Consider the following 15,865-nt stretch of genomic DNA (forward strand, 5'->3'; position numbering starts at 1 on the left):
GAAACCTGTATGGTAAATGCAGACCTGTCAAACAAACATAGTTCATGAAAGTTTGGTTAATGTTCAGTTGTGATATGGCCGTATGAGCAGGCGTGGATCCAGCCGGATTAGACACAATACCATTTTAGGGGCAATATTATTTTTATTAAATAGTCACCCCCCCAAAAAAAAAAAACTACTGTCTACTCCTACTAGTTCCACATCTGTATGAGTGCAAAGCCTCCCTGTTTTTACCTCCATGCTAAAAGGAAATGAGTTGAAAAAGAGAGAATACTTCAGGGACCTGTAGATGAAATGTGTATGGTCGAAAAGCTATATTTGCACAATTAGAATTCTAAGAGATTTAATGTTTTTCCTTCATGAAAATTTAATCTCAAATAAATTTTTTGTCAGATTCTAATCAGTGTGATAGATCGTTGTGTGTACAAAAATGAAAAAAAAGGACACAAATACTTGCATGCAAAACCCCCCCAAACTATAAGCATTTAAAAATGTTTAATCTGGATGTTCGCATGAATCAGTGTGAATGCACCCTCAAGACTTCTTGCATTACAAATGCAAGTTCCAGTGTTGTGATGAAATTGTGCATACAATAGGAAAGATCACGATGAATGAATCTGTAGAGGAGTGGTTGGGCATTGGCTTTCTCCTGTTGATGTGTAGTAACAATAGACTCTGCCATGGAGCTCACCCAGCTGATCATGTGAATCACATCCATTGAGCACATGTCCCTAATCAGCTGTTCTGTTTGCAGTTTACTATACAGAGTGTCAGAGGGAATGGGGAGGGTATCGTGATTACACAGTTTAAGGGTTGAGTGTACTGTTTACAAAAACATGCCGCATCGGAACACAAGTTGGCCAGAGGCAGTGGCAGCAGTAGCGGCAGCCAGGGACCTGCGATTCAACTCCTGCCATCTCCCCCATCCTCTTCCCTGTGATAAGACAGGCTTTGGTGGGGTCTGGCTCTACCACTTGAGCAACTTGAGCAGGTGGGTGTGGCAGGCAGTGTAACCACTTGCTCCTCTGACCGCCTTCAGCCAACCTTTCCTACTCCAGACCTGGTGGCTGTAGCCTCTTGACCTTCCAGAGAGATGTTCAATGAACATGACCTTTGGTAAGGTTATGTCATCATCCTACCACCTACCGCATAGAAAGGAACATCCTGTATCACTTTACATTCATTCATTGAGAAACGCCGGTTATTGTCTGTGTATTTATACACTTTCACTGTTGAAAATATGACATTGTCGCTTCATCCTCAGTCACCGGAGTGTCATCTTTCTAGGTGTGTCTCCTAAGTAGAATATTCCATTCTGAGGATCAGCTTTTCTTCCAGATTCAGATTCTACGTACCTTATAAGTGGAGTCAAGATTGTTGCTGCCCAACAATATCTTGATTCACTTTTTATTGCATTTTCACATGTTTGAATTTGATTGATGCTGGAACTTCATGATTTTATTTCTCAGCTCTATTCGGATGCTTATATTAATACATATAGTTTGGTTTGGATAGTCTTGGAATCACTTTTGATGTTACTTTGACAACCTGGTACAAATTTACCAACTCATAACCAATCCAGTTGGAACCTGATTCTGTTGAGAACGTACACAAAGTTGTTAAAACTCTGGGATATGCCAAGATGCCAACAACACGCCCCAGATCACCACTGGGTACTATTGGACGAGAGTCTCGAATGTTGGCTCTATCATTCATCTACAAGAAACCTTGGTGTAAATTCTTTGGCCAGCCTGATGCAGAACCTACTGTTATTGAGGTAATTAGCTTATTCTGTGATCATTTAAAGTCAAAAACAGCATAGGGAATACATGAGGGTGACAGGTGATTTCCCCCTCATGACATCCCAAATCACCCAAGTCCCCCAAATTGCGTGCTTTGGTTTGAATATTCTTTCTTTAGTTGCCCAAGATCTGTCACAAACAATATTCAAGATAATATAATTTATATTCTATCTATCGCATAATAATATATTTGCTTTTGGTGCATAATTGCTTGTTACCCCCAAAAATGAAGGAGGCGCGATAGCTCAGTCGGTAGAGTGGGGATTCGTATTCCGATGACCCGGGTTCGATTCCCACTTGGTGCGCTAGTGCCCTTTGGTAAGGCACTAATCCTCAGTACCAGGTCCTTCGGAGGGACCTTAAGCCGTCAGTCCTCTGGTTGCTTGCTTGCAAGCATTCATGCTTTCTTAGCAATCAGGTAAAAAAAAATCACCAATCACCAAAATGTAGCCCTAAAAATGAAGGAAATAGCCCCCCAAATTATGAAATAACCCCAATGCGGAGGGGAAAAAATAAGAATTATTTCTTACTCTGATTTCAGTATTGTCCAGTAACTTTAAACAGTTCCAATTTATACTCTACAATATTCTTTTCAGCCTGTTATTTATTTCAGCCTGTTACTTATTTAATGATGACCCTCAATGTTGGCTTTCATTTTACATACGTGCACTTTACAACACAAGCCCACTCAACCACAAATACACTTTTCTGGAATAATATTTGAAAAAAAAGGAAATCTTAATTCCTTTTTGCAAGCAGCATTGTCATATTAATATTTCTGACCAGATCATAAACATATTGTTGTTGAGGTAATCTGCTGTACACAGTGACTATTGATATTAAATGTTATTCATTAAATATGAAAAGGTTTTTGATGTGTATTGCTTTTTTGGTATGAGGTTATGGGATTTTTCTTTTCTTCTCTATTTTCCCCCTTTATTTCGTTTAGTTCTTTTTAGAGTTTGAGATTGTAGGCATGAAGTTATGACTTCAATTTATGATGTTTATTTGTTATTGGATTAGGAATAGTCTCTAATGATTTATGGTTGTTAAGAATATGAACACAACAAATATGATAACTTGCCAGTACCAGTAGCAATGTTCACACGTAAGCCCATTAACACAAATTCTCAGTTTTTATAGGATCTAAAAACAATTTTTTAGTCTTTTGTTTCTTGATTCGAATCTTGAATATGGAATAAATATTGATTAGTTACAAGACCTCTCTGAAAGTAGACAGGAACTGTATTAATCAGAAAAATGAAAAAAAAATAGTAGTCAGTTCATGTAAACACCATTTGTTTCTTGCATACATATCTCATAAATATGTTTCCAATATTTGAAAATAAAATCCAAGATATGCATACTTTCTGTCCTGAGGATATTGCATGTACTCACAATCGCTTTATTACTACAACATTTCAGCTATCTAGCTTTTATTGAAAATTCTGTTTGTTTTTTAGTGCAGATGAGTTTTAGATCATGATCACACTTTTTTTCTTATTGTCAAGTTTTCCTGTTAGTGATAGCTCTTGATATGACTGTGACTGCCAATGCTTAATTCATTATGTTTTCATTGATAAATGTTGTCTTATCAACTCAAATAAACAGGCATCAAACAATATTGTGCCAAAGTCAAGACCCTTCTTTCCACTCAATTCAAATGTCAGATGGAGTTAAATGTGTAGCCCTGTACTTCTGAAAATATGTTTTGGCAATCTCTTTTAAAAACTTCTGATTGGTTGTCTTCCCCTATCCATTTTGTTAATTCTGAATGACATCGACCAGAAGTTCACACTTTTCCAATAAAATTGTTTGGAGTAAACACACAGACAAATGTTTCATAATATAGTGTTTGCTTGACCTATATTTACAGTATAATTTGGTTTGCTTTAAATTTGCATGATGTTCTTGTCAGCCCGTGTTTCTCCAAAGCAAACAAAGATGAATGAGGTTGAAGGTTTTGTCATTGTGAATACCTCATTCCCATCGACAAGAACAAAATAGTTCAAGATTTCTGCCCGGCCAAAGGTTTAATAAAATGCAAATTCATTTTTTCACATCATGAGTGATTTTATGAACCGGCTCACTCCTAATTTTTTTGTCAGATTTTCAACAACAAAAATTTCATATTCTGAAAGCCCATGATTCACCATATTGAATTACCAGATTTCTGATCCAAATTCATATTATGTAAAGAATAAGAAAATAAATTCAATGTAAATGCCCCAAATTCACTGTAAACACTCAAAAGGCCCAATGCATTACCAAACACAACTCCAGTGCGACCCCGACACGCCACAAAATAATTGTTTGTTTACATGTAGAGTGCCACTACTACAAAGTATTGAAAGGCTAAAATTTAGGGCGGTCCGAGCCCGCATCTGTAAACGCACAAAATAGGGATGCCAAGTACCACAATTCAGCCAGGGTTCAGCCTGGCCCTAAACTGTAAATTTGGTCATAATACTCCTTGGGACAGTGGTATCAGTTGTGTTTGAAGAATCAAAATTCAGGTTTTTCTCATGTTTGCCCTGTCAAAGATACTTTTTAGAAGATGTTGATTTTTAAAAAATGGGTATTTAATCAGGTTCACAAAATTATTTTTAAAGTTAACAGCATTTGCATTTTCAAACCTCTGCATGTATCAAATTGGTAAAGTACATTCTAAATTCCAAGGATTTAAAATGAATATCAATAATAATAAAAGCTGGATTTATTAAGAACTTTTTGCCTGAGGAATGAGCATGCAAAGTTCTGCTATTATTAACCCTGGCTTTAGCTCGAGCTACCATCACCGGCATTCAGTGCATGCAAGGAATTAATCCTGCTGGGTACCCATTCACCTCACCATGGTCGAGTGCAGCACAGTGTGGATAAATTTCTTGCTATTAAAGGAAAACGTGCCATGGCTAGGATTCGAACCCACTACCCTCTGTTTGAAAGGCAAAAGTTAGAACCACTAGACCACAACACACCCAAGATAAATCCAGATCAGCTGTGAATAGTGACCAGCCGAATATAAGATTTTAATTTAAACCTTGTTGATTTAGATATAAATCTAATACATTTGAATTTAAATCTTTTGAGAATTAAAAGTTAATCCTAAGATTAAAATAAAATTCAATAAATCATTGGAATTTAGAGTGTAGTAGGTGATATATAAGTCTTATTGGGGAGATGGCTGAATTGCAGAATCTGACAATTTGTGAGTGACATCTATGACATTTATTAAAACCTGAAAGCCACTATTATACTGACAAGCAAAGTCAAAGTCAGACAATTACCTGTTTCAGACACTTATGCAATTCTTTTGTTTTTCCCCTTTTTCCTTTTTATGGCAAACAGACTTCTAAAATAAGCTTCCATTTCAGTTAGCCTTTGTCCTTCACTATGTTTCAAAGTTCAAAAAGCCAACACTGTTAATATTTGATGTAGGAGATTAATAGCACAGGTCAGCGTATTTGCTTGGGAATGAAACAATGGCAGTTTACTGTCTCTGTACTTTTGTAGAATCTGTTATGATTTGAATTATCAAATATTTATTGGTTTTAACATGTTTCAACACTCTGATCGTATTGAAATGTATTTACGTATTTCATACCTGCTTATTAATCTCAATAATTAATAATTTTGGATGGACCTTCTGTCATTGTTTTATTGAGGAAACTACATGTACCTGTTTCATTTTCCTGTTTTTTATGACAATTACTTGAATGAATGGCATATGGATGAAAAGGCTAACAAGAACTTAAATGATTTGCATGTTTTATATTTGTATAAAAAATTATAGCATAGAAGTGTTTGAAGTGGATGATGCAACATTATTTTGGAGAGGGGCATTTTACCTCACCCCTCTCCCCCTTTTTAAAAAGTCTGTTGAAGAAGAGTATATATTCAGAATTCTGAATGGATCAGATTCAGATAATTCCCTTTTCCTCACCAAAAGAGAAATTGATCATTCATTTTTCTAATCTTCTAAATTCTTATACTGATTTAAATTTTTACTTTCTGGGAAGGGGGGGGGGGGGTCTATTAATCAATTAGGCCTATCCCTATTCTTGTGAACGTTGACATCATGAACTGACTCATTTGTTTCACCAAACTAATGATATAATGGAAAATAATAAATTCAGAGATCTTCATTATTTTTCACAGATTTCAAATGTTTCATATATTCTTAAACTGTCTTAATTCAATGCCAAAGTACCCTTTAAAGTCATTGTCTCTTTGCTGTATCTTCTTTCAAAATAGAACTGTGACATTTCATCATTTAACCAAGATTATATTACTGATTTCTTATCTTCTTTGGCAAACACAATAACACCCCACTCCAAAGTACATATTTGGGGCAACAGTAGCAGTCGTGGTAATTATGACGTCAAGTCAAGAATCCCTCAGGGGGATAACTGTGTGGAAAGCATGTTGAGATGGGTATAGAAGGATTCAACCATGTTGTAATTAACAAGATAAATGAGACAATCGTGTGTGGTTAACATACTACAGGTCCACTTGTTTTCATTCTTAATGTGATTAGGGAAAGAGCAAAGTGATGCTGAGACTGCTTATTACACAAATCTTCACCAATTATAGAATGAAGTCAACCCTGAAAACCTGTTTATTTAGTTCTTTATATATTTAATTTCTTTCCATCTATTTCATTCTCTCACTTTTGCTCTTTCTTTATTATTTTGTTTCTCTCTCTTTTTATACCAAAAAAATATTGGTAATTAGATAATGTTTTAGATGAAAGATAAATTGGGGTACAGTTTTTGCTGGACCTTGCATATGGGAGAAATGGAGAGCCCGGATTAATTACAGGTTGTACTTGTATTTTGTATTCTCATTATCATATCTTGCTAAGGACCAGAGCGATGTTAAGCTCAAGTATTATTTGGTGGGATCTCAAAATGAATTAATTTTTTTTAAGCTTTAGTTTGAGGCATCTTAAGAAAAAAAATACACCACAGTTTACTCCTTAAAAGACAAGAATATACTTTCTAAATGCAAGGAGCTAATCTTTCCCTAATCACACTCCTCTCAGAGCGAGATGGGGGACCAGTCCTGATGAATGAGATTTTAATCTTTCAAGAGTGAATTTTACCCTTTTTGGTGTGAAAGTGTAATAAGATGCAAACTTTTACTCCTAAAAAGGTAAAAATTCACTCATGAAAGATAGAAATCATTGTTGGTATTTGTAAAAGAAATGAATCATTTAGCTTAGCCCATGATTATCTTGGTAATTTTCTCAAAATGAGCAGGTTAATATGTGGGTAAAAGTTCAGAAAGTAGTCCAAGGAGTAATGTTTTGGAGACTGTTTGCAAACAATACCAAAAAGGTCTCTGTCCTCTCTGATACATTGATGAATAAGTGTTTTACAAGTTTATGGTGTAGCACTTTGAAGATTTGTTTGCAAACAATGCCTGAAAGGTATCTGCCCTCCCTAAAATAATGATGAATAAGCCATTAAAGATGCAATTACACCAATTAGTTTATTTTTGTTCCTGCCATTGTCATTACAATAACTTCCAAGGTACATTATCAGCTATTTCCTCCATTGTTCACTTTCTTGACATTGAACAGGAAAAGTTGTAAGTTAAATTATATCAGTCTAAACTTGAATAGCTTGGTGGATTTCTGAGTGGTACTCGGTAGAAAAAGTAGAGGGTAATGATAGAAGGAAGGAGAAAGAAAATTTGTGAGAAAGATGGATAGATTGATAGACATGAAGTTTTATAGAGAACAATATATAGGTAGATATATGATAGATATGGAGGAGGGATGGATGGACAGATATACAGATGGATGGACAGATTGATTGATGGATATGCAGAAGGATGGATATACAGATGGATGGATGGATATGAAGCAAATAAGCAATAAACTAAATAGATGGGATGAATGTAGCTTGGACAAAACATGGATTAGATTGAATGGAATTAGAAGGGGAAGAGAGATAGAAAGATGGATGGATAGATAGATGAAAATACCGATAGAGAGATGCAGGTTACTGGATGAACTCCAATGGAATTCATTTTGATTAGAGGCAGGGTCTAGGGGATCCTCATACTTTAATTCTAGGGGCTTGTACATACAGAATCATAATGCTACAAATCAAGCAATATATTGGGGATTATACTCTTGTTTTCATTTTTTTAGTAATATTTTTTAATACTTGAAAAAATATATATCTTGTAATCTGTGACATGAAACTGCCATCAAGAGCCGGGCCATTATTTTTTATGTGGATGGGTTTAGATCGATCCAGTGGTGCATCATATAAACAGTGTCTCTCTCTAAATCATTTTGAGATCTCAATGAAACTAGGCCATGACTTTTAAGGCTCAGGATGTGTTCGAACAGACAGAAACCTGTCTTCAAGAGGCTCATTTGAAATGTCATCATTAAAGCTGGATTAGAAAACGCTCATCTGAGAATCATTTCCCCTATTAATGTTATCACAATGTACAAAACACTGATAAACCCTTTCAAAAGTTTTCATTACAATTACATGTTTTAAATCCTTCTTGAGTTATCATAGGATGATATAGTCTTTGAAACTAGTTCATGAAATTAGATTTCTATTACTGCATATTTTGTTTTAAAAGTAATGATGAATTATGGAGTTCTTGGAAAGGAAATAAATTTCAGAATCAGAACTCTGTATTAGTCAAATTTGAATGCACTCTATAGCTGTCTTGGGATATCTCTTGTTTCCTGTTAATTCTTAATACATTCCTTTACTTCTTCTCCCTTTTTTTTTTTACTTTGGTTCTGAAATTCGAAATAATTTCTCAAACAATTTCAATATTCTTGAATTGACATCTGAAAAGATTTGGGTTGCCAACTTAGTATGCTGGAATCACCCTTTTTATCTATGCCTTTTAGTCTTTGTAAAATTTTGACCTGATTTTTTTTGGGGGGCAGGGCATAATAAGTCACAAATTTAACTTGTTATACTTGAAATTGGTTTAATACACATTGAATATTAGCTTACATTATGGAATGTATTAACTCATTAAAACTTACCAAGCATTGGTTTGCAACATACAATGATTAATGAAAAACAACTGTGGATGCGACTAATGGCATTTCCTAATCTTGTTGATTTAAATTGATTCATGTTGGTGTAAAATAAAGTCAGTTAAAGAAGTAGAAACTTATTAAGGACCAATTTCATCATCTAGAGTGCAGCCCTAAACTAATTTCCGTCTGGTCCCAGCTACGGGAGGAGGGCCCAGTGGTGCTAATTACCTTGGATGCGCTTTTCAATTACACCTGTCATCTCGATTGAAAAGGCCGCACCTTCTGTTCTCCATGTATTTATTCATGTTGTGAATGTTTTGTAAATGTATTTCTTGTCGAGTTATCCTTCAGCATGCTTACCAAGAGCTCATCAAATAGTAGATGAGTACAGTCACTATTTGGTGCGTGAGGGAATTAGGGGTCTAGACCAAGAGCTATCTATGCCTTGGGAGCTTCAGACGACTTGACAAATGAGAACTGAAATTGGGGTCTATCGAAGTTCATTGTTTATAGAGAAGCACCTCTTTGGACTTAATTTCTAGTTTTGTAATTTTTGTTGCTGAATCAAGACCGACTTTCAAAAATGGCTTGCCTGATGAATGATTATGTGAGTATATTCATATTGGTTCTTATTAAAAATACAAAACGTAGAAATGGAAACGGCTTAGAAACAAATTTTGTAACTTTCCGACTGTACACTGAGTGGATAAATTTAGGAAATCTTAGCTTTAGACTGTAGATGTGGGTTTGAGATAAATGGTATTTCTGTCACTCGATACAGTGCACTGTATGAATGGGTATCATCAAATGGGTCACTGAGAGTATTCTTAAACTGATGTTTATCTCTTGTCTGTGTAGCTAATCTCTTTCTGCTGAAGCACTAAGCGGTTAACGTCATTGAAGATTTTGCATGGAGTTTGTCTTTTGGGATACAGAAAACTAGAAATTAAATAATTGAATAATTGCAATGTCATTGGTAGACCATCATCACTGTTGCTTGAGTCAATTAAAGAGTGGGACTATATGTAATCATGACATATCTTGTATGGAGCACCTTCAATAAAAAAAACTGTTATGGCCAACAAGGAACATAGTCCTTAGAAATTGATATTATGACAAAAATGTGCAACTTTTCAGCTTACAAAAACTAATAACCATGAACTCCCACTTTAACTATATTGGACTTTATTTTGAATTTGAAAAGAAGTTTTCCTTTTAAATTCATGAGTTAAAAACATATTTAGTTGTATTCTTCATGTAAAGAAACACATCAATTTGGAAATGCAAAGATCTTTAAATATATTTGAAAAATTGGCCATTCCCTGTTAAACTGTTTAGGTTTGACAAAGCCTGAGTAGCCCCTCTTTCACTCAATGGACTGTAACCAAATCATCAGTCATGATTGTCCCGTGCGTGAGGCAGTGGAGAAGGGACGATGGTTTGCAAAGATAACATCCATCAGACTGGTTCACTTGATACATTCATGTATGTCCTCATCACTGTATCTCTGAATTTCATCATGTTTGCTTCAACAAAGACATTATAATAATATTTAAAGGTAGCAGTCTGCGAGGCAAAGCAATGCATGACAATCACAACTGACTAGACAGCAGAGAACAAGTCATATTTTTGTTTCTCTTTTTCTGACTGGAAGATCTTGTGATGTTTTTGAGAATCGTTAATTATTACTTCAGTTTCAAGGGTAACAAGGTGTGATTTGAAAGTCGAACTATATTATCAGTTACTTTTTTTCTGCATTTAGGGGGAATTGGCTAGTGTTTGTTTTTCACCATAACAAAGTGATGAGTTTTTATAGGTAATTCTGTGCTTACAGCACTTCATTGAAAATGATTATTGCAGTTTATACGTGATATTTATAAGGGACCCCTAAATAAAAGGCACTGGCCATTTCTGGCCTGCAAATTTTACATTATTGGTATGTATATTTCAGGATGTAACAAATAATTTGTTACATGATTTACCAACTGTCATGGATTGCAAAGCCTTGTGCACCATTGTTGATTCATTCTCGGATACATGTGATTTGTTGTGTAGCATTTTAAGATGAGATGGAAAGGGGGATATGAGGTGCAGAGTATGAAGAAATGGTTATATCAGTATCAATGGAAATATTCATTGATATCCTGCATCAAAATTCTTAGCTTTAATATTTCACAATCATAAAATTATATATCTTTGAGGAGTAGTTTTTCTTTTAATCATTTGATAAGTTGGTATTTAGTATATGTCAATTTAAACTATGACAAGAATACACGACTGTTTAGTAATTGAGTTGGGGTTTAATTGAGATAACTTTCAACCTCATTGAAATCCCAGAATAAGATACAGCTCATCAATGATTTCTGTAACTTGCAGCTTTGTGTTTAATCATGCTTGTCTCCTCAATCTCGGTGGTAATTGCTTCACGTATACAACAGCTTTACCCATCCATCCACACATCTTCACTCCTTCCTCTTTGGGTGCGTTCAAACAATTGAATTTTCAAAAATGTGAGTCACAAATCAAAACACATTTGAAACACGGTAATCATGAAAGAGTGTTCAAGTGCATTTTCACTATTCCTACATGCAACTTTGCATGAAAGTACTTTACAGTTTGACAAAGAAAGTATCTTAATGTGTCTGAACCTGAAACAGGACATGTCTAATATAATTTTGTTGAACTGAATCATATTCAAGATTTCCATTGTGAACACAATTTCTGGGAGCATGGTTCTGCTAATACTGTTTCTGTCTTATGATTGTATTTCAAGGGATGTTTGTTAAAGTTGACCAAATGGCCATTGATGAATTCCTTAAACTCTCTGTATAAAAAGCTATGATTCTAGGATTATTGCAGCTGTATATTTCACATGTATTACATCTATATTCAGAATATGAATGATGCGATTCGGAAAGAATATGACAGGATAGAGGGAAAGGAGTAGAAGAGCCAAGAAAAGAAAATCAGGGCATGATTAGAATGCCTCCTGTAGCGTGTACCCTGTTCTAGAGGCTCTCGGGCATTTTATCTGCATGTAATTTCATCTATAAGGGGATTAGGACACTATTAATCTGTCTGCCTCATTGGCTATAGACAGTGTAGGGATGGCACAGAGGAGAGAGCTAGAGGGGTGGGTAAGAATTGCATAAGGATTCAGGCACAACAAAAGCAAAACACGAAGGATGAAGGTTAGGGAGAAAAGGATTGGGTATAATGTATAATATAAAGTATGATATATTCTGAAAATGAATCAGAATAAAAAGTAATAAAATGTTCTATAACACCACATTTTTTTTTACTGTGTTCTGAATGACTTTGCAATGATAATGGCTGTCACATCTTTCAGTGAGAGGGTGTTGTAAACGAGTCTCAAAAGGCAACATCCTAAGAGTGTATATTAATGATAATCAATCGTGTATCAATTTGATAACATTTTGTAGCCAAAGATGTGCATTTACAGATGATCAAGAAAATTGTTCCCAGAATTCATATGATTTTTTCGTCACCAATACTATTACGTGTATTTTGTAACATATGAATCAATGTGTATGTTAAGCTGTGATCTTGGCATGTGTTGGTGAAACATGGCTCTCCCTTTAAAAAGTTACTTAACTCCCGACATGTTAATTGAACATACCGATGGTTTCTTTATCTAAGTCACGCTGCTCAATCGAAGATGCTCCTGATTTGATATTGCTTGATTAAAGAAGGCCATCGAACAACCTTCCCACTCGTTAACAATCAATTAAAGAATGGCGCCTTTCACTAAATGTTCGTGATGCTGGTAAGTGTAACGTTTGCGAATAGGTACATTGGCATTTCTGATTCTCCCTCTTTTTTTCTTGGCCGGTGTTGTATGGTGATGTACATGGGTTTAGGCAGGTAATGTCTTTTCCAGTTGTTGGTGAAGGTACACATTGGGGCTAAGCGCTAACCGCTTGGTCTAGTCATCATGTTCGTTAGCGTTGGTATGCATAATCGGTTAGTGCTCATCTTAACAGACGCTATTTACAGGTACATAGGACCATTGCATTACATAGACTTCGTGTGTAAGATGCCGTCTTCTTGCTGTACTACATTCTGAATCTACATGGACGAGACTTGGACAGCACTTCTTGTTCTCAGGATAATTTCTGCTTTTGTTGATAGACTATGCATTTGCTAAAGCACCCTTGATCATGTAAAATTCTATTTGAAACTCTTTCTTCACTTCAAGATTCAAGACGTTCTTCCGATTGAAATAAAAGAACCATGTGGATTGTTACAGTCTAGTTGATGGCTGGAAAACACCATTTTCTGCTTGGATTTCCTCTGGATATAACTGCACTCGGAAGACTATGTCCACATCTAAAGAAGATAGGCGTAGTCTTCAAGTTCCCTTGTTGATTATCCTAAAGGAATATTACACAACAATTCTTAATTGATCATGCTTCAAACGTTCTCCTTGAAATGACATATTAAATTTAGACTTCCGATTTTCAATCCAATGGTCAACTGCTAAGGAACATCATGCTTTCAAAGGTCTATTGGTTTACCGATATTCTCATAAGAAGTTATTTTGGAGCATGAGCCCAGAAACATTTTTGGAAATAACCATTCAGTGCAGTAGCCATCCAGAATGGCTGAGTTTGATGCGTTTTGTGACAAGGGCCTTCTGGAGATGGAAGCGGAACCTGCCCGGTATGAAGACGAGGAAGGTCTGATGGAAGAGTATACCGTGGCACAGTTTGAGTACCTACTAGGGAAGGGCAATGATATACCAGATGAGAATATAGCAAGCATTGAGGAAAGTATTGTCCTTTAGATATCTATGTATATTCTTGTTCCTCAAAATATACTTAATGTGTGGTGAATTTTAATTACTGGAAATGTTTTATATGTTTGGAATACATGTAAACATACCCAAATAGTTAAGTACACAAAACTGAAAACACATGGAGTTTGGAAGGAAAAAAAGGAGACTTTCATTTGAAAAAAAGTTTTTGAAAAGGGAATTCCAAAATAGACTTGATGGAACAACTATTTTTCAGAAACTTTCAATAAGTCTTTTTTTCTCACACACTTTGTATTGCAGTTTTACAGGTTTGGAACTTAGTGACATATCACAGTACAGTATATAGAAATATATTTTCAACAGTGGTTCATATTGAAGAGGAGATCAGAAATGCAATAAAAACCTAAAAGGGTGGAAACAGGCGAAGTAGTGACAGCATTTTCCACCCTTACTGAATATTTTCATTAACCAGATTTCTTTAAAAAATTAAAAGAAATTATCAATTCTTAATGCATCATGATTGTATCCACAAAAATGATAATAAATTCCCTCTCTCAGTTTCATCAGTGAATGAACAGTGTCCTTTCATGCTGCAAAGGCCCACTATTCTAATATTGATGAAAGCTTGTGTATGGCTTACATGAACATAAAATATCATCCAGCAGTCTTATTGGAAAGCCAGGGAAGACCAAGGACGAATGATGGTTGGGATTGGGAAGTGCATCTTTAGGGGATATCATCAACATAAAGAGACGTATGACATTGAAGGTCATTTAGCGTCCTTGTCTGTCCAGCATGCTTTAGGAGAGAGCTGGGTATGATTGATATTGGGGGTTCATAATACACCATCTAATTGGAATCGAGAGTTTCTAATCTGAAATGTCAACGAGCTGACCTAGTCAGTAAATCATACCCGATTTACAGTCACATTTTCTTGTATTACAATATGTATGGTGCATGAATGTAGAGGTTGGGAATATCAGTTAAACATTTAAATTTTCACTTTGATGCTTAATGTAATCGCTTTAAACCCTGAAAGATTCAACAATAAGATCTCCACTTTTGTGCTAAAATATATGTACTCAGGAAAGATTTATACTTATAACAGGGAGTCATAGAAAAATGCATTGGAAATTATATCATGAAAAAGCAATTGTTTCCTCAAATTATTTCACTCTACAATTTCATTTAATTTCAAACATGAATTAAAGTTATAGGCTTAGTAAAGATTTATCCCTTTTTTCCATTATTGAGATATTTGACTTTTTCTTTGGTTTTATTTTTTTAGATAAAAAAAATGTTTAACCATTACACGAGATTTCACAGACGTTTGTCATGATTTGATTTGATATTGATATCTTCTTTATGATGAAATAACAAATGAAAATGTGTAGTATTGAGAAAGACATTGGCTGACTAAGTGCTGTATAAGTGGAGAGTATGTCCATTGCCAGATGTAGCAGTTCTTTCATCATAATTCACTGCTAGCACTGTTTACCTTTCAAAATTGTTCCAATGTCCCTTTTGGTCACAACCAATCAAATGCTAGGATTTTTTAAGCTTATAACAATTAGCACACCTTGCTATGAATGAACAGGTTTTGTGAAATAGGAGCCATGATGATATTGAGTGAGGTATCAACAACCTAATCCCCAGGGTGCAGGTGTGTGTGTTCTGCTGTGCCTGTCATAGCACACCTCAACCATGCCTTAAATTCTCTTGTCAATCACACTGGGCAAGAGGTTGTCACCTCTGTGCTGTCTTGGAGAAGTTTGAATGAAATGAGATTATTATATTTTGGCAGCATGATTAGAAACATTTTTTTATCGTGCAATATGTTCTTAGTCCCTCATTAGTTTCAAAGTAAGTTAAAATTCTGATACATTAAATAAAAAGGGAGAAGATTCTTCTTATTTCTATGATTTGATTTTGTCTCATGCAAATTGTACAATCTTTTTCAATTTTCTTATTGAGATTTAGAGCTATTTTAGTGCTGCTTTTTCATGTGCACATTTTTTCTTATTGCTTCCAGTGTGCAGTCTCAATCAATTGTAATTAATCTAAAATATGAAAGTGTATTGAAAATGATATCAGAATTGTAAATATTTGATAAATAGCAGTCAACATATTATGGTAATTGATATCTCAGAGACAACCGCCTGAATGCTGTGCCTGATAGCAATACAAACAAAGATCTATGCATCAACATTCTCTAGACAGTTAATCCAATAAAGACCTGCTAAAACAAAAGTTGCTCTG

At 35.1% G+C, this 15,865-nt stretch overlaps 1 protein-coding gene across 1 annotated transcript in view; it reads left to right on the plus strand.

Annotated features, from left to right (window-relative positions):
* Positions 1-539: 539 nt before the first annotated feature.
* The window catches only part of LOC121407597 (kinase D-interacting substrate of 220 kDa B-like), a 72,128-nt gene continuing 56,802 nt past the window's right edge, over positions 540-15,865 (plus strand). The window contains exon 1 of the mRNA XM_041598750.1: positions 540-1,777. Coding sequence (XP_041454684.1) covers positions 1,643-1,777 — 135 coding nt within the window. The 5' untranslated portion in view covers positions 540-1,642. The remainder of the gene's footprint in view (positions 1,778-15,865) is intronic.

The sequence above is a fragment of the Lytechinus variegatus genome, chromosome 1 (genome assembly GCF_018143015.1).
Source record: "Lytechinus variegatus isolate NC3 chromosome 1, Lvar_3.0, whole genome shotgun sequence".
NCBI lineage: Eukaryota > Metazoa > Echinodermata > Echinoidea > Temnopleuroida > Toxopneustidae > Lytechinus > Lytechinus variegatus.